Source organism: Neopsephotus bourkii, unplaced genomic scaffold (genome assembly GCF_033783945.1).
Source record: "Neopsephotus bourkii isolate Nb327-2 ecotype Australia unplaced genomic scaffold, CSIRO-AGI_Nbou_v1 NB_1634, whole genome shotgun sequence".
Lineage (NCBI taxonomy): Eukaryota > Metazoa > Chordata > Aves > Psittaciformes > Psittacidae > Neopsephotus > Neopsephotus bourkii.
The window spans coordinates 4,134,941-4,154,360 of record NW_026902109.1 but is presented as its reverse complement, the minus strand read 5'-3'; the positions used below and the strand labels follow the sequence as shown (position 1 = coordinate 4,154,360).

The 19,420-nt window shown below is 45.4% G+C and overlaps 1 protein-coding gene across 1 annotated transcript in view; it reads left to right on the top strand.

Annotated features, from left to right (window-relative positions):
• The first annotated feature begins 316 nt into the window (after positions 1–316).
• LOC133223341 (hexokinase-1) overlaps positions 317–19,420 on the top strand; it is a 39,652-nt gene continuing 20,548 nt past the window's right edge. The window contains exons 1-4 of the mRNA XM_061373941.1: positions 317–480; positions 7,706–7,868; positions 12,982–13,130; positions 17,907–18,026. Of these exons, the coding sequence (XP_061229925.1) occupies positions 418–480; positions 7,706–7,868; positions 12,982–13,130; positions 17,907–18,026 (495 nt within the window). The 5' untranslated portion in view covers positions 317–417. The remainder of the gene's footprint in view (positions 481–7,705; positions 7,869–12,981; positions 13,131–17,906; positions 18,027–19,420) is intronic.

Sequence of the window (19,420 nt, the reverse complement as noted above, 5' to 3'; positions counted from 1 at the left end):
CGATTTCTGAGCGCAGAGGCTCTTCTGGAAATATTCTTGGGTTGTTTTTTGTTTTTTTCCTCAATTTATTTATTTATTCATTTATGTGTTTTCCTTTTCAGTTTACTCTTCCCGTACCACAGCAGAATTCAAGGAGCGGCGGGAAGCCTTCAGCAGCCTGTTTCCAAGGCTGCTGTGAAGGACCCTTCGGGGTATGGCAGGGCATCGCCCTCCTCACCCTCCCGGCCCTGCCTGCCACAAATAACACAGAGAGGGGTTCGCGCCGCCCGGCTGTGGGAGCGGGGGCTGCGGGCGGGGCCGGGACGGCCCCGATGAGGAGGAGGGAGGAGGAAGGGGAGGTGCTGAGGCGGCGGCAGCGCGGCCATCCCTGGGCGCTGCATCGCTGCGTGCGCGGAGCCGCCCGCTGCAGCCGGCAGGATGATCGCCGCCCAACTCCTGGCCTACTACTTCACGGAGCTGAAGGAGGATCAGGTCAAAAAGGTAGATTAACCCCCCCGGGGGAGGGCTGCCCCCCGCACAGATCCCTTTTTTAATTTTTATTTTATTTTTGATTTTTTTTCTTGTTGGTTTGGTTGCTTTGTGCCCGTAGCGACCGTGCTGTGGGAGAACGGGGAATACACCTTTTTTTTAAGCGTAGCCAGACGGCCCCCCCAGCGCATCCCCGGTGGAGAGCGGTCAGTGTGGAGGCTGCCTGGCGCGGGTGATGCACAGCGGGCCAGGCCGCGGAAACGGAGCTCGGCAAAGCGAGGCAGGAGCTGGGGGCTTTGGCAAAGAGGGTGGGGGTGATGGCCTTTCGGGTTTGTGTAAGGCACCAGCATTCCTGGAGAGGGGACTTCCCCTTCTTCCCCAGGGTGCCTGTGGGCATCTGTCACTCCAGCGCAGGGGTGACGAAGGCAAAGAGCAGGCAGTTTTTGAATTATGTGTCACTGCAGGTTCTGAATTTTCAGGAAGTGGTTGTCAGTTGTGCTTAATAAGAAGCAGTATTTCTATGGGCTGCTTTTCCTTTAGCGTTAGGAGATTGCTGCTGTACGGTTGCTGTGGCCCTGTGATTTAGCACTGCCACAAGGAAATGGGTGTAGAGGACAGGATAAATAAAAACATGGCAGTTAGGTCCTGGCTAAGCATATTGCAGTGCTGTAGGGAGTGGAGAGCCTGGGGCTAGGGATGCAGGGACACAAATTGGGAAAATAATTGCAAGTATCACCCAGCTCTGTCTCAGAGCCAGGATGACGTCAGGGAGCAGAGGCTTCCCCTCTGCCACCTGCGGCAGTGCTGCGTGACCCACCTAGGCACATGGCTGAGCACCTGCTGAAGGCATCCCGAACGTGTTTTGGGGATGCCTCAGTGTCAGCGTTAACAGGGCTGATTTGTAGTGGTCTCAGGGCTTGGCCCGGTGAGAGGAGAACATCTCCTTCCTTCGGGCTTCTGGCTGTGCCTAGGGAGACCCCAGCTGCTGTATGCGGGTGACCCCCCCGCCTAACTCCAGTCATGCTCATCCATGTCAACTCCTCTCTTGGATAAAACCCAAGGCAGCACCCCATATTTTCCACATCTCCTGTAGTTTAGGTCTTTTGCTTTTACGCCTAACGGTTGTGAGGAGCTGAAGGCTTTGCGCAGCCTGTAGCTTTCTGCACCTTCTGGCCCCGTGTACGTAGCTCTCCCTTTTCCCTTATTTTCCTTTTCCTGGAGGATTTGTAAATGGTGCTGCTGGCGCCAGGAGTGCATGCCTGGGTAAGGCCTTCTCTGTCTCGCTGTGCCTGTTATATTTAGAAACCCAGGATAAGCACAAGGGTGCGCGCTGGCTGAGGACCTGCAGAAAGGCTGTGTGGGGAAGGCACGGTGGGAGCATGCAGGCACTGAGAAAACTGTGGTGTTCCTGGGGGTTATTTATTACAGACTGGCTTGGCACCATGGGGCTGCTATTGTCTGACAGCATGGGAATCGTTTGGCCAGGGAACTGTAAAGCGTTCTTATGGATCAGTCTGTTTTTGTCTGAAAAATAAAATAAAAATCCAATTAAAAAACCCAAACAAAACCAAGCAGGCTGCTGGTTTGGCAGGAGGTAAGACATCTTTTCCTGTTTATATCCTTTTGGAACGGATATTGAGCCCCTCAGCTTTGGCTGTCCTGTACGGAGGGTTTCTGGAGCAGTCAGAGGCTCTGCCCCATAATTCTGCTGCCCTGCAGCTGCTGGGAGCCGCTGGGCTCTGCTCCCTGGTTCCCTGTGAGGCTCTGTCTCAGGGTGCTGCTTGTGAGGTTTGTGCTCCATCACAGCATGCTGCTTACTGGAATACGTGCCTACATGGCTTCATTCTGGGTCCCTCCCTCTGCTCTCTGCTTCCGGAAGAGCAGCACTTTCTGCTGTTACGTGCTTGTGGCTGGGGGCTGCTGACCAAGGTGTTACCCTCTCACCACTCTGCCCCATGGGGCTCCGAGCCACAGTGGCTACTCCTCTATCTTGCTGGTGTCCATGGCAGCTGTCTCCTTAGCATTCTGAGGTACAGGTGGCAGGTCACCTTGAGCATGCTGCTGTGGGTCACAGGAGGGGTGTGAATGGGCTAAAAGTACCAGTGAGGTGAATTTGGGAATGTATGTTACTGGGTCTCCACCAAGGCTGAGCATCCTTCTTCCTCTGTGATCCTGTTTCCTTCTTTTTTTGGGGGGGGGGGGGAGGGGGCGTGGGGTGTTACCATTCCTACATGGCACTATGCTCAGTGTTGCCTTTCTATGGTAGGAACCCTGCAGAGGGGCACAGATGCGTCTGGTGATTTCAGGCTATAAGGACACCTTGGGTCTACGAACTCGTGCTTCCATACTGGTTTTGCTGGATTTCTACACCCCCGTTAAGCTTGAGAGTAACTTTTTTCAAATTAGCAGTTTTTGGAACATAAAGATGATCAGCGGGCTGGAGCACCTCTCCTATGGAGACAGGCTGAGAGAGCTGGGCTTGTTCAGCCTGGAGAAAAGAAGGTTCTGGGGAGCTTAAAGCAGCTTCTAGTACCTAAAGGGGCCTACAGGAAATCTAGAGAGGGACTTTTTAACAAGGGCATATAGTGACAGATCAAGAGGGAATGGCTTTAAACTGAAAGAGGGTAGATTAGAGTAGATATTAGGGAGGAGTTCTTTACTGTGAAGGGTGGTGAGGCACTGGAACAGGTTGCTCAGAAAACTTATGGAAGTGTTCAAGGGTGGGACTTTGAGCAGCCTGGTCTAGGGGAAGGTGTCCCTGCCCGTGGCGCAGGGGTTGGAGCTAGATGGTCTTTGAGGTCCCTTCCAACCCAAACCATTCTATGTACTATGATTTTTAAAGGTGAGTTGTGGCGAGCAGGAGGAATAGGCAGGATGGATGTTTAGTGCCAAAGGTGCTGCTTGTTCATTGCATGCTGGTAGCCCTGTGACCCTGCAGCCCCTGCAAGGGGGCATTTTCCAATGAAATCATCTGTGTGGGCACTCGCACATAACCCTAGTGTGCAGAAGCAAGCCAACAAATAATGCTCTGTACCATATAAATATGGGTGTAGTTTTACCTCAAGCAGGATAAATTATCCAGATGTTTTTGAAAACATCTTTTCCTGGAATATTTGTGATCCTTCAGTGGCATCAGCAGGAGCCTTGCTGTGACAGTGGATTTCGCACAACCCAGACTGAGGGCCTCTTTCTCTAAAAAGCTGACTCCCATCCGTGAAGCATCCCTGGTATCTGTGCCACTGGCCTGTGTGCAGGAGAGCCTCTGTAAAACTGCTTTAGAGTACCTTTTTCAACAGATTTATACCTGCAGTAGCTGGCCCCAGCAAAGGGATCCTCTAGGTGTTGCCTCAATTCTGTTTGTCAGGGGAACAATACCTTTTTGTTTTATTACCTGATGAGAAAAGAAAAAAGTCTTGCAATTCAGGAATGATATTTAAATATCATTTAACCTTGAAAAGAACATAATGGAATGGGGTGTAAAATGTAGCAACTGGCATCAGAAAAAGCCCCATAGTGGTAACCTGCCAGTATAAAGGCTTTTTAGGAACCAACCTGATAAATCATAAGTAACCCTGCTTCAGGATGTCTAAACTACTTGTTTTAACATGCCTTGGCTCCTGATGAATCTTCATGATGCTGAAAGGAGTATGGAGTGTGATTAACTCTGCAGAAAAATGTTTACATGGTGGAGCGTTTTCATGCAAAGGCTGTCAGTAAACTAAGTGCTAATGATTTCTGAAACTGTTTTGGAAGTGCTCTCTTCTTGGATGCTATTGACTGTTGTCAGTGTCCGGGGAATGAAGCATGCATTTAAGGAATGGTCCTCAGTGCTGCCTGTTTCATTACGTGATTATAATTATTCACAACTTTATGTGGAGACTGCTGCCATGGCTGGATTTTTGGAAACTTATTTTCCCCAAGTGCAAAACGTATCTTCCCTATGAGACCAAGAGAAATGACACACATATGGTTCGGATTATGAAATCCTATTTACAAAAAAAATTTGCTCACAGATTCTGGCTGGCTGTTTTTTGTAAGGAGAAAAAATAAAGGGGTAGAATTTTTGGAGGGCTCCTGTTGTGGCACTCTGGGAAGATGCCGTTCCTGGGGGGTGGTTATGAAATGGCAGCTAAATAGAGAAGTGTTTTCTGCTCCTTGCCCACACAACTGCCTGACTGAAATTGCTCCTGCTCTCCGTCGTTCCCAGGGAAGGGCTGGCACCCATCTCCCACGGGGCTGCAGCCATCATGGGAGGCTGCATGTCTGGCTGGCTGCTGCCGGCAGCTCCCATCTCTGACCCTGCTGGCCCCTCCCACTGCTTCCCTTCGGATAAGTCTGAGATTTGCTTTCTGATCGGCTTTTATTGCAGGCAAAGCAGGGAGTTATTAAACCTCCGTCCCATAATCCAGCCTCCAGTTCCCCCCCCTCCCAGTTGTATGTGGCTGTTTGCTGAGGGTTTTCCCTCGGAGGTCTGCCTGTGCTGCCAGCACAGGAGAGCAGTGCTTTTTCCGTAGCAGCTGCACTGCCAGAATGACTAACGCTTTTCCTGGCCGGGGGAAAAAAAATAATGATTTTTTTTTTCTTTTTCTGGTTTTTTTTTTTTGTTGTTTGTTTTGGTTTGTTTTGTTTTTGGAAGCTGCAACACACGGGAGAGATTTTGTTTCAAACCGAGATTTAGTTCCCATCTCCCCCGCCTCCCTGCCCCGTGAGTCTCAGCGGTAAAGGTGGCCTTGATGCGATGCAACGCAATGTGATGCACCGTGATGCAGCGCGAGGCGATGCGAGGTGATGCTCCCGGCTGCAGGGGGGGTCCAGCCCAATTATGTAAGGGCACAGATAGTGCTTATTCGTTATTCACCCAAAATAGAAGACAAGAGAGCCCTCCCTCCTGTTTTCCTTCAGCAGCGGAGGGGCAGAGCTGTGGAGAATGGGCTTGTCTGATCTTCACTGTGCAAATGCCAAAACCTTCATTCACGACAGGGCTTTTTGTGGGGGGAAATCCCTCAGCCCTGTTTTTGAGAGGAGGATGCAGCAGTGGGGCTGTGTAGAGGGGTATTTTAGTTACACAGTGAGGTCTGTGTGAATGGTGTGGTACTGAGCTTTCACTGGGAGATTTGGGGAATCAGGCTTGTGAGCGGCAGCATGGGCTACTGAAAGCTCAGCCTTAATAAGAGGGTTTCCCCCTTCTCCCTCCCTCCTCCCCCCCTCCCCCCCCCAAAAGGGAATAACTTAGTGCTCTGACATCATGGCTTAATACACTCTGCTAATAAAAGCAATCCAGCTATGGTGGGGTTTGCCATGGAGAAGAGACCTTCCTGCTCAGCCTGAGACCAGCTTCTGCAAATGCTGAGACAGCATTTGGGGCTGCAAGAAAAGAGTGTGTCCCAACAGGTTTTTGTTCTTGGAGCAAAGTAATGCCAGTGGCTGGCTGTGGTTGTCTCTGTGAGGGGGCTGTCAGCCCTTGGGGTGGCATGGGGCCCGGGTGGGGATGCTGCCCAGGGGTCTTGCTTTTGGTCTCTGTTGCAGAGAACCTGGTTGGGCTCAGCTCTTCTGCCATTCAGCTGTATGCCTGCACTGTCACTTCACCAGTTCGTGGAGCAAATGTATGGTATCATTTCATATTGTTGGACTGTAACTTCCCTGTAACGTCTGTCCGATGACTGTTTTGCCCTTCCTCTGCAAGCAGTGGCACTGAACACATCAGAGCTTGTGCAGCCTCTGGCTCTGGCCCCATGGTTCAGGCTTGCTGTGGTTCAGCATCAGGCTGGGTAGCTGTGCCCATCAGCAGCATCCGTATCTTTCTCCCTTGTCTGTGTAAATGCTTGGTCACTGTAGGAGGGCATCTGACTCATGGAGGTACACTATCTTTGGTGCAGACCTTGAGTACATGTGGCAGAAGTACTTTCTGCAGGAGCAATTAAATTTGCACTGGTTTTATGATCAGTTTAGGGTTTAATTACATTTTGATTGTCTGCATTTCCTTTGAAAATGACATGATTCATTGTTTTCTATCTCAAAGTCCTCAGTATCTGGAGTACTTGCATGTATACGTTTCACATGGCATGTTTTATTGTGGCATCGGCCCTGCAAGATACAATGCCAATGGAGAGATTGGATGAGTTGCACTCAATGCTTCCAGAGCAGCAAAGGAGACACAGGCAGCCTTGGCACAGAGATGGCCTGGGGTTTAAAATGAGGTAGCTTTTCCAGTTTTGCTAAGGATAGAAAGCATGGGAGGGTGTTATTTTCTTGGTCCTGCTAAGCTGCAAACAAAAGTGATCCCAAAGGTGTGGCTTGGATCTGAGCTGTTTGCAGAACCAAATTTCCAAGGCAGATAATGAAACAAGGCAAGAATAGACTGGCAGCTGAGGTGAAAGGGTGGGACATGTGCATTTAGCAAGAACCCCCCAAGGCCAAATTGTATTTTTGAAGCATTAAAGCATCTCTCAATCTTCCTGATGCTGAAGATGGGTGTAATGTTATAGAAGGCAGTATTATTGGAAAACTGGAGCGGCCTCCTTTTTCCAGTGAGGTGAAGAAAGTTCCTGTTCTGGGAAGCCACAAAGGAGAAGTCAACAACTTTTAATTTGATGTTTTGTCTTGAGGAGGAAGCCGCTATCTGCTCACAGCCAAGTTCTGCCTCTTCTGACTCTCTGGCTCTGATAGCTTTGGATATCAGTGGGTATCCCTATCAGTGGGATAGCGAAAGTGGTCTGGTACACAGAAATAATTTTGCAGCCTAGGATGTAGCCCTGAAGCTGCTGTGACAAGTCCTTCACAATGAAAAGCTTTAAATAGAAGGCACCTCTGTGAACTATAGTGGCACCCACATCACTCCAGCTGGAACAAGGTGCCAAAAGAGGGATTTTTAGCCTCAGCTGTTCAGCTCATGGGCAGTCAGGAGAGCTGAGAAGTGGTGTGAGGGCTGCAGATTGTGGTGCGAGGCTGTGGGTGATTGGGTTTGTGTGGAAAGGAGAACACAGAGTGATGTGAACTAGGTCTCGCCTTGGGAAAACAGTAGGATGAGGTGGACTTCAGCTCACATGTGTCCTAGCACTTGCACATTTTCCTGATTTTGAGTCAAAAAGACATGAAGTGTGTGGCTGTGTTGTCAGCCTGGCCAGAACTCCATGGTCAAGCTGGGCCTATATGCTGTTCTTGCAGTTAAAGAGATATAGCCCTCCATAGGCACTTCAGAGCAGTTTCACTCTGTGGTGGTTTTGTTTGTTTTCCCCAGATTGACAAATACCTTTACGCCATGCGACTCTCTGATGAAACGCTGATAGATGTTATGGCTCGCTTCAGGAGGGAGATGAAGAATGGCCTCTCCAGAGACTTTAACCCAACAGCTGCAGTGAAGATGCTTCCTACATTTGTGAGGTCCATTCCTGATGGTTCAGGTAAGGAGCTGAGTATTTGTTTTGTGTATTAAAGATGGTGTGCTTCATGGGAAACCTGTTAGAAATACACAAGTATTGCCAAGAACAAGAGCAATTTACTTTCTGCCAAGCCCTGGCACCTCCTCAAAGGCAGCCTCCCTTCTGTGTGCAGGTCAGTTCCCACAGATGCTGGAGGATTTTGTGAATTCAGTGTCAAACCCATTTTGATGCCGATGGAAGAGTCCTTCCTATTAATCAGTCTACTAATAGTCTGTATTATTTATGCTGAGATTTGTCTGCCATCTTTCAATACTTCACATAGGAAGATGCTTGATTTAAGCAGTTCATACTCATGTGACCTGGAGTCTTGACAAATACAGTGGCTTTTAGTCATTTGGTTTTTGACTCAACATCTCTTCTTATTTTTTTCCAGTGGAAAAAATACTGTTGTATGCTGAATTCGAGTTTCCTTTGTTTTGCTTTTTGTAGTTACCTTTTGCAGACGGTCTAAGGGAAAAACTTGCAGAACTCAAGGAGGTGCAGTGTGTGGCTCAGAAGCTGCGGCTCTGGTGTACTGAGCTTTTTCCATTGAGATGTAGGACTTACTTTTTCATGCTCACTGTACCTGATAAAAGTGGCACAAAGAGCTGTCTGAAATCAAAAAGATGCTGTGTTGGTATTTGAGACCATGATTGTCCCCATTACATATTTTAGTGCTTATAAAAAAACTCAAACAAACCAAACAACCCCCCCCCCAACTATATATAGGGTATATAAATATATTTATTAACAGTATACAATTGAGTTTATTATTTAGTGGTAACACTAGATTTCCTTCTCGTGTAGCATGCATTGGTAACTAGTTTGGTGCTTAACACAAATTAAGTCCCTGTGTGCAGAAATTGCACAATTGCAACAACTGCATAAATATGATTACCTGTTTTGAGGCTCTTTCTGAGTTAAAATCAAGAATTTGTTGGGTGAAAGAACATAAAGCCTGGTGCTACGTGTTGTTTGGTGCTCTCCGGCAGGGGAAATCATTGATAGTTCTGCTTCACTGTTGCTTTCTGCCACCTTAAGCTTTTTAGTTGAAATGTTAATACCCTCTTAAAAAAAAAACAAAAAAAACCAAAAAACCAAAGAAAGAACAGACTTGAATCCTGTATTTCCCTTAATTTAGCACTGTTGGTTGTTATGTTGAAATGTTGTGTTGAAATTTGGAGCCTGTTGAGAAAGCCAGAAGCTGCCACAGACAGCTGGGTCACAGGCAGGGCTTGCTGTAAGGGTTTTCAGCTGTGAGGTGACTTGAGGGTTTTTGCGTAGAATCCCAGTATTTTTACCAACTCCGAAATCCCCATATTTTCCTTCATATGTGTTTTGGGTTGAGCTGAGTATAGACCTGTCTCCAGTACCCTCTTCTGTCAAGGCACTGCAAATCTGGGCTGCTTGTGGCGAGCCAAATGCGTTTGTGAATTGTTCCATGGCACAAACTGGAGAGACTTCCAAGATGCAGTATGGCACAAAGGGAAAAGGGGAGAGGTGTGAGAGATTGCTCAATGCTGCTGCGACTGAGCATTAGCCAGAGCAGCGGGTAGCCCTTGTTGAATGTAAGCATGTCTGTATGTCAAGGCATTAATTTCAGATCATGTATTACACACCTACTTAAAAAAGCAACCTCGTGTATTGTGTACAGGGTGCTCAGTTCTTGATCCTGTGCCCATTTGGCTCCTGATGGTTCCTCCAGGACTACGGGCAGTGAATTTTGCAGCATGGATTAGACCAAGGCAATGCTTTGCCCCATACAATTTCTGTATAACATGATAGTAATCTGTATAAGCAGGTTGTGAGTGTCTATTTGGATAGCTGTTAGAAATGCAGGCAAAACCATTTAATTATTTCCCAGAAAGGGCATGTTCTGATCCCAGGTATGAGCAATATTTGCTGTGGGTAGGTGTCACGGTATTTCTTTCCCTGACTCACCTCCACGTGCCTGCCATGTCTGGCTCAGCCATCACATAGATGAAGCCAGGGCAGATGCAGAGTCCTGTTCACTCTTCCTTCTGAAGTCGCTGGAGGGCCCTCATAGATATGTCCATACTGCTGTGCCCAAAGTGGGGGGTTGGCTCCTGGCTGATGGCAGTTTCTGCTTTCAGCTGTTCCTCTGTAAAAGACAGAGGCTGAAAGCCTGTCCTCTTCTCTGTTCTGTCTCTAATTACTGCCTGGTAAGCTCTTTCCTCTGATTCTGATTATTATTATGAGAGCTGACTATTCAGAAAAATACTGTTGTTTATTTTCAGATCAGTGCTTGTGTACTTTATTAACAAGGAGCTTTTGAGTGAGAATTTTGGGGACTCTGGAGATGTTGGTGTTAGCAGGGCTTTTTGCTTCATTCAGAGTTGCTTAATTTACAAAAGCCACAAGGTTTTTTTGTCTGGAGTGCTTAGAATAGTATTTCAAACTAATTCAAAATGCTTTCGAAGGATGTTCCTAAATAGATTTACAGCAGGTTTGATTGCACCTTGGTGTTACAAAGCATAGATTAAACGCTGCTACATGGATTTAATTCCTGAAGTACACTGAAAGAAGGCTACTCCTTTGCGTATGAAAGCTTTATACTCTAGTTCAGAGTTCTTTCTTCTTTATAACCGAAAAGATTAATAATTCTTAATAAATTTTAGCTTGTGATAAGCTTGATGGTGCTGGAAATCAAACATACTAATTTGTTAATTTACTGCCAGGGAAGATACTTCTGTATGAAGTGCAGTATTTGCTTGAGGTGTGTACTAAGGTGTAAGGGCCATCTGGTCCAGTGTTGATTTTTCCATTATTTATTGGAGGTAATGGCTTGCATTCAACAAATGATACTCATGATAAAGCTTGTTTGGATATTTGGCTTAATGAGACACTTGTAAATGTTTGACTTCTAGTCTTGTTGCAGTGAAAGGGGTTATGAGTTACTGAATTTATTATGCTGAACCCAGTAAATGGAACTGGGCCTACAGTTTAGATATGTTCATGTTTTAAATGACATTTTTACTGGAGCAAAGTGATGTTTAAAGCCAAGCTGTTCAATAACAGGTAGGGAAGTGCTGCAAGATCTGTATTTCTGCAGGTTGAGCCTGCCCGTGTCTTAAGCAGCAAGAAGGAAAAGTTGCATTGCAATGCAGTAAAATCAGGAGGATTATTAGGAGTTGTGGGCTTCCACTGTCATTTTGCTATGTTTTTCTTTATGTAGCTTATTGTCATTGTGGTTTCTCGCATGACAGTGTTGTTTCTGTATTACACTGCAACCCTGGAAAAGCATATGGGCTTTTGCTGTGTCTTTGCCTCTCTTAGGCTGTTTCTGATAGAGCTCCTGCCCTGAGGGATGCCTTGCTGAGCTTGATGGGGCTCCTGGAGGTTCATGGTGTGATGAAGAGGAAGGAGCAGCTCACTAAATAAGACTTTAGAAGTGTTTATCTGAGATTTGGCAGAGTAATCTCAGAGGGAATTCTGGGTCTGGAACTCCTTGTGGGTAAATTGCATACATGATATTTTAGCGACAGCATCAGGTCAGGAGGCTCTGAGAGCAGAGTCGCAGTTTGAGGTAACACATCACAAGGTGCTGTCTTCCCAACTGCTAGTAGGCTTTCCACATTGAGTGTAAGTAGAAGTGGAAAAACAGTGATGTTGGGAATGACCTTCCCAAAGTCCTAGTTCAAATTCATAAGGCAGAATGAAAAGAGGCCAAATTGCTCCACAGGATGGGACTGGATAGGGGGGAGGCAGCTGATCCTGTCATGGCATGGGGCACTTCTGACACTGCAGAAAAGTACAAATTGACGAGGAAACCAAGATGAGAAAGTACCATGTTCCTCTGCTTCACTGCCCTCTGGGCAGCCTCGGGGAGCCTGGGGTTGCCATGTACAGACATAAATGCTTGCAAAGAGCCTTGTTGATTAACCTGGACACACACTCCTGTGTGACAAGTTGTGCACACTGCTTCCCCAAATATTATCTTTTCACAGACTTTAATGATCACTGTGTTTGCTCCTTCTTTGATAAGGTGAGATAGCACAAGCAGTTCAGTCAAATATGTTTGCCTTGCTCTCCAGTGCGTGCTGAAGGTGTCATTCCTCAGGTAGCCTGGCCATGTGTCTGTGTTGCCTGAGGTTTGTGGAGGTGGTAGGGTAGTGGATTTGGCTTCAGACCTTTGAAATCCAAATCCCTCTCCACCACAGATGGAGGTATCCTAACTTTCCCTGGTTTCTGGGGAGGTATTTAGGAGCTCTGTGCAAGGGATCACAGCTCCTGCAGCAGTACAGGGACACCCTGTACTTTTTCAACTGTTTCTCTGACTTCTGTTACCTTGACTGCAGTTTGCAGTGAATCTCAGCTTCCTGGTGTGGATTAAGTGGTTCCTGCTTTAACTACATCTGTGTGTAATTTGTTGATTTTTACAGCAGTGTACAATCCAGCCACCATTCACTGTTATTTGCCAAAATGACACGCATTTGTTTACAGCAAAAGACTGCTCATTAGTGGTCTGGCATCCTTTCATTTTACTGTCTCTATTTTCACCATCTTGTAGGCTTTCTTTGCCCTGGCAAGCTTCATCATGAGATCTGGGTGCAGACAGTCCACTGTTAGTCTGTTCTAGCGAAGGACTTCTTACAAGGGCATGTAGTGACAGGGCAAGGGTGGGTAGTTTTAAACTGGAAGAGAGGAGATTTAGATTAAGAAGAAATTCTTTACTAAGAGGATGGTGAAAAACCGGCACAGGTTGTCTAGAGAAGTTGTGGATGCCCTGTCCCAGACTGTGTTCAAGGCCAGGCTGGATGGGGCTTTGAGCAACCTGGTCTAGTGAAAGGTGTCCCTGCCCATGGCGGGGAGGTTAAAACTAAATGAACTTTAAGGTACCTTACAACCCGAACTAGCCTATGATTCTATGAAATCCTCATTACAATTGTCTGTACCAACTTCATGTTAAATTGTAGGGAATCAGGTTGATGTATCATGTGGACACTCTGCAGCTAGAACTTCCTCTTTGTGGGCACTGGACGTTTGCCTGTGCGTTATATTTAACCGAGCTTGATGTTTCCCAGATTTGTGTTGCATGCAGTTTTTAATCACTCGTGTCTTGTTTTCCATGTAGAGAAAGGAGATTTCATTGCACTGGATCTTGGTGGTTCTTATTTCCGAATTCTGCGGGTGAAGGTGTCACATGAAAAAAAGCAGACAGTACAAATGGAAAGTGAAATTTATAATACACCTGAAGATATCATGCACGGCAGTGGAACACGGGTAAGCACCTCTTCCTTAGATGTCTCTAAAGATAAGCTGCTTTCACACTGCCATTTTAGAAAAACACCACCAGAATGACCATAGCATCTGAACAGTTGCACCTACAGCATGCACGACTTGACTACAGCTCTTTATCAATACTGAAAATAAATAAGCAGTAGTTAGTGTAATAGAGCATGCATGGGTGCTGCAAATCTGCTGTCATCCTATGGGAGATTTTTGGCTGAGTTAGGGAAAAAATGGCTTGAAATTACACCTCTGACTTTACTATAAAAATCAGTTTCCACAGGTAGGAAAGGAGAGCAGGAAAGCAGCTTAGTCTTTGTAAGCAACAAGCATGACCGACTCTGCAACTGTAATGTTAGATGAGGGATAGAGATACCAATGACAGCCACGTATCTTTCTTGGCAGTCTGAGCAACTTGGCATTCATGAAAAGTACAGGTAGATTAGAAAATTACAGGAAGCTGATAGAACGTTTTGGCACAACTTCAACTTAACTTTTTGCTGAATCAATGGTAGGGGTTTTTTTTTTAGTCTCTCGGGTAGAAAATGTTTGGATCCATTTACTTGGTATTTTAGAAGGCTCTTTAGAAGAATTTATTTTCTCTTTATGATAAGAAAATGGATTACGATGAATATTTTACTGACAGATTTGTCTGTGTTTTGTAAAACAAAGCAGGTTGTTTTCAGCATTGAAAATGGTAAAGTTTTTTACACTTTTTATTAGAATGGGGTGCTATTTCAGAGTATGAGATCTGCAGGAAATGTATAGCTTGTTTCTAAAGGATAAATGAAAGAGGGAAAAAAAAGAAAAATTGTGCAAAGGAGCATTTCTATCCTTAATATGTTTTCTGTAGAAACCTTAGTAACTTTAATATGTGTAATAAGTGCTGCTGCATTCCTATGCAACAGTGAGTGTAAGATGGCAGTCACGGCTTGTAAGTAACACTGGTACAAGGATTGTTGTCATATCTGAACCACAGCAATAAATACCTGTCTTGTAAAGACTTTTCATAACATTACTACTTTGCTTTCTGGACAAAAGGTTGCGTAGTGGCTTTTGCACAAAAAGGTGTTGGAGGGACGCTGAGCTGCCTGTTGCTGGTGAAAGCAGAGAAGTCAGTAGGCAGGGTTGGAGCAGGGGTTGCTCATCCATCAAGGGATTTTGGGAGCTGGAGAGGCAAGCAGCAGGGCTACCCACATACCTGGGGGCAAGTGTCTGTCCAGGGAGGAGAGGCAGGTTGACTTAAGGTGAGACTTGATGAAGACATGATAAAGATGGTAAGGAGAAGCCCAGAAAGGACACATCAGGTCTTCATTCTTTCTGTGGTTTTGTCATGTTTATGTTGTAATTTTTAAATATCCTAAGGCCATTTGGCTGTCAGGGGCAGGTGTGTATGTGTGTGTGGTGGAATCACCAATGTGTAGCTCAGACTGATAGGCTTTGTTAAGCTTCTTAAACTGAAAGAGAGGTGAGCAAGGCATCTACTGACCCTGGGGGGACAGTGACTTCCAGTATTTAAGTAGCAGGAAAAGGAGAACTGGAGGTATCATCAGAATTCCATTGTGTTCGAAGTTATCTTATGATGATATCCAACCATGACTAAAACGCTTGCTGTGAGAGTTTACAGGGAAGCATGGTGGATGCCCAGGAGGTACACAGGCAGGTGATGATTTGATGCTTATGACTGATGCGTACAGTTGAGGTTCTCTGAAATCCCTGAGCCAGATTAAGTGGAACACTTGGACTGAACTGCCCACACTGGGTAGGTTACTAATGTTTTCTGCAAGCTGTGTCATTAACTTCAGTGAGTAACTGAGTAGTCTTAAAGCCTAAGACATAATCCACTTACTGAAGGGATTGTGATTTATGGCTTCATGCCTCACTAGCATGGTTCGTTTTGATATTTTCTACTCCACTGCATTCAAACTTCTGGTTTTGCCCATTTGTCAGGAATGGGCTGACACCTTTGCCAGTTGGAGACAGTTCCCTGTCAAAACCAAGGGCAAAACCGTCATTGACTTCAGCAGTGCAATAGCAGGTCTAAAATTTGTAAGAAGCCTGTGTTGTGTCAACTCAGCAAATGGGAGCATGCCTGAGGCTTGATTTTGCCGTTGCTTTTTGTGTTCTGCCACCACTGGAGGTAGGTTATGGATTTGTGGCTGTTCTCCCGATCCAAAAGTATGTTTTCCTTGCTCCTTAAATCTTCCCCTTTCAGGGGCTTGAGCTCAGATCTTCAGTTGCTTGCCAAAGTCTGATGGCTGCCAGCCAAATGCATCCTTGTGGAGACTTCTTGGAGCCCAGCCTGAGCAGGTAGCTTTGTGACCGGAGGAAGTTAATGAATCTTGATATCGTATTGCTCAGCCATCTCATGGTTGTATCGCTTCAGGTCTACAAAGGTGTAAAACATGACTGGTCCTTTCCTCTTGGCTCTGGTGTTTGCTCTGTCTCTGACATTTGATAAAATATTGGCCTCACATTGTTCCTTCCACACACCTGTGGGTGGATGGGAATTTGGATTTTTCATCAATCTGCCTGCCCTACTTTAATGAAATACACAGGAACTTTTTCCCTCTAGTGTCCTGTTGGAGTTGTTTGACATCTGTGAGGTTTGGATGTTAATATGGCACAGGCACATACAATGCTTCCTTGAATCTCCTTATGAAAAATCTTACAACCGTCAGTGGTAGCAAAATTAATAAATGCCCCTCTCTTTTTTTTCATTTTTTTTGGTACATTTTCTCCTTTTGAGCAATGCCTTTCCTCTGTGCTTTTACTAAAAACAGTAGCCCAGCCAGACCATGCATTACTGACTACACACTGCTACTGCAGAATGTGGCTAATAGTTAACTGCCTGTGCAGGCTGTGGCATGGGTTATGCTCACGCGCCCCGCTGCCACCCCAGAGCCCTGATGACTGACGGTGCATTGCTTGCAGCAAGCATGCACGCTAACTCACAGAGGTGAGCACTGGGACTGCAAACACCAGCAGGTGCATGGACTTTCCAGACTACTGTGGGAATGCCCAGGGATCTTGTGCAGATGGACTTCAAAAGCACGTCCCAGCTCTTCTGTATGCTGTCATGGCTCACTGCGTAAGAGTGATTTTTGTAACATCCACTGTCAGTATTTCAGTTTCTCATTCCCTGAATTCCTGCAGGGTTTGAGGTTGGCCCTTGGTTGTTGTTTGTAGTCTTGAGAGAAGCTGAAAGTTTAGTGGGATTGAGTATTTAGCAATATACTTTCAGATGGAAAGCATAATAAAAACATATACTCCTGTTATTTTTGTGTTCCTCCTGGAGAAGTTGTATTTTATTACTCAACTATAGTTCTTTTCATACCTCCTCTACCTCTTTCCCTCATTTGGACAGCTGAAAATAGTCTTACATTATTTTCCCATGCTGTTTTGCTGTGTGTGCTCAGAGAAATGTCCATGATTTGCCCAGGACAAGGGGAAACTACTCCATTTATGCATAATCAAATCTGACCTCATTTTAGGAATGGCTTTGCTTGTAGCATTACACACATCACTTCTTGACCTGCTTTGAATGGCAAAATATTCCTCTTCATTTTTTGTAATTGTTGCAGCATGTCTAATGCTTTCCCATATCTCTGAGATTGTAAATTGTTCCTAATAAAGCTATGCAGACTAATTATAATCCATAGATATCTTATTGTACTCCCTCCCAGTTATCCCCAATCCTCTGGGTGTTTTCCCTGGCCTCATCCCACCAATGCTGCAGAGAAGGTTGTGTTGTTTTTGTTTGTTTTGGTGATTCTTTTTCAGGGAGTTAAAATGAGAAGCACAGTTATCTTTTGGGGCAAGCAGTGACTTGTTAGTAGTTTGACATCCATTTGTGGTATGTGTCAGTTCAAGGCATGTCTGGCATTTTTGTACTGGTAGATACAAATGTGTATTTTCATTGCTTCAGTTGCTAAGGCTTGATTGCAGCTTTGAGTGTTGCGATCTACCTGAGCGTCTTTCCAAAGACCTCCGTGTGAGAGACATCCCTTGCTTTCGTGTCCACACACTTCCTGGCATGCCTGGCTCCTGGCCTGGCTGGCAGGGACACATAGTGCTGTTGTCACAGGGTGCGTCTGGGTGGGAATTGGCACCTGTGAGCTTGCTGCAGGCTGCCCCTGTAATTAGCATTTTAAAAAATGCAGAAAATGGTCCCATTTCGGGTTGTTTCTCAGAACATGTAAAATACTTACACAAATCCTCTGGGCTTCCTTTTTGTTTCTTTGTTGTGTGCTTTAGGAATAGCTTTGAGAGATGATGTCCTTTTGTGTGGCTCCTGCAAAGTGCTGGGTTCTCCAACCTCAGCAATGCTTGAGTGAAGCAGATGCAATCTTCTCTGCTCAACGTCCTGTGGGACTGGATCCCAAATGTTCTTTTGCGGTGCTCCTTCCTCTTATTGAAAGGTTAAAAGGACAGTTCTGTTCTCATAAAATGCTAGATGGAAGGTTTATGGCAGGCTCAAGAGCCACATGCCCCTTGTTTCAGGAAAAGCATTTTTATGTAGGTATAAAAGACGTCATGCAGAATTATGTGCATAAAAGGACAATGTATTTCATAATTTATTAATTATTAAGGTGTTAATATACACTGCCTGAGAGTATTTTCATAGATAAGTCATTTATATATCTTTGACAATTTGGAGCAGCTATTTTCCCCTTTCCCTTCACCCAGTGCAGTTTTTGTATGTAGTTTGAAATATATTCTCCCTGAAACCTTATGTCTAGTTGTGGTGGTTTTGTACTTTTCTTACAGCTTTTTGATCATGTTGCTGAATGCCTGGGTGACTTCATGGAGAAACAACAAATCAAAGACAAGAAATTACCCGTTGGGTTTACGTTTTCTTTCCCCTGTCGACAATCCAAGCTAGATGAGGTAAGAAGATTTCACAATTTTATTAATATGCAGAAGAGCTACTGTGTTATTAAAAGACTGCTATGAAAGCAGTATCCCAGACAGGTCTCATTTTCAGAATAAATTAGTGTTATATTTCACTGTCAGACTTCATGTTTGTGTTTACATTTCTGTCTGAAAGAGCTGGTTAACAGATGATAAAGAGGCATCTGATGTTTTGTATGGTCTCTGTGTGAGCTCCTCAGTATTATGGTTTGCCATGTAAACACCACAACAGCTTTTTCCTGCCTCCTGTGCAGCCTTTTTTCACCCCTCCATCAGGTGTGACTGGGAAGGGCTCAGCACAGCAGTGTTTGCTGAGAGTTTGCTGAGCTTCACAAGTGCACTGGGCAGGCCACCTGGAAGCAATGTGCTTTAAAAAAGACTGGATATAACTAGTGTTGTATGCAGTGACTGATGGGATTCCCATTACAAGGATGCTACGGTATTTTCCTTCTTTACTCATTGTACCACAAATGATTCAGCAGCCTCCTGGTACAGCATTGCTATGGCAACGGTGTAGCAAATTAATGGAGGAAAGTTAAATCCACACAAAAAGTGAAGAGGTTATACTGTTAAAACACGACCTGCTTTTCTAGCTTGCAGGTCTCTAGGTTAGCCTGGTGCAACAGCTCCCCAGATGTTCGTGCTGAGGAGAGCCAGGTGAGGCATGATTTTTATTACATTTCTCATTTCTTGAGCTATGCTGAGCTGAAACCAAGGGTGCTTACTAAGTCAGGGTCTGAACTTAGTTAAGAACAGAGCACTGCCATTTTATGCATCAGTTCAGGAAAGATGAGTTGATTTTGGTGCAGCTCTCCAATCTGTCCATGGTGGATGGTAGGGCTCAGGCTATTGACCGCAGCAGAGTCATGCTGGGGATGCGGTTGTGAAGTTGAGTTGCCCTTGAGAAAATTTGTTTAGCTGTGTGATGAAAGTTGCCTGTTTGCGGGCTGGTTTGCTCAAGCCAGCCGGGATGAAATCATGCTTGTCTGCGGCAGGGGCAGGTAGGTAGCATGTGGGATGGCTTGGGGATACCTGTAGAGACTTGGAGACGAGCCATAGCAGAGTGGAGGAAGATAGTAAGAGTAAGATAGTAAGTGTCAATTTAAAAAAAAAAGAAAAAAGAGTCAAACAAAAAAGAAAACTCATTCTGAGAGTTTTTATGGTATTTTTGACATTGAAAAGGCATTTTTCTGGACCCTGTAGGCCAGATCTTTTCCTGAATTGCTGCTTCTGTGAGGCTGTGCTTGGCCGGGTGCTGTTTTCTTGTGCTTGTTGAGCAGGAGGAGGCAGGGTGGTTCCTGTTTTCTCCAAGGGTGACAAGATAGCACTGCATGGTTGTGTCTTGTTCAACCCTGCTGCACTCCAAGGGC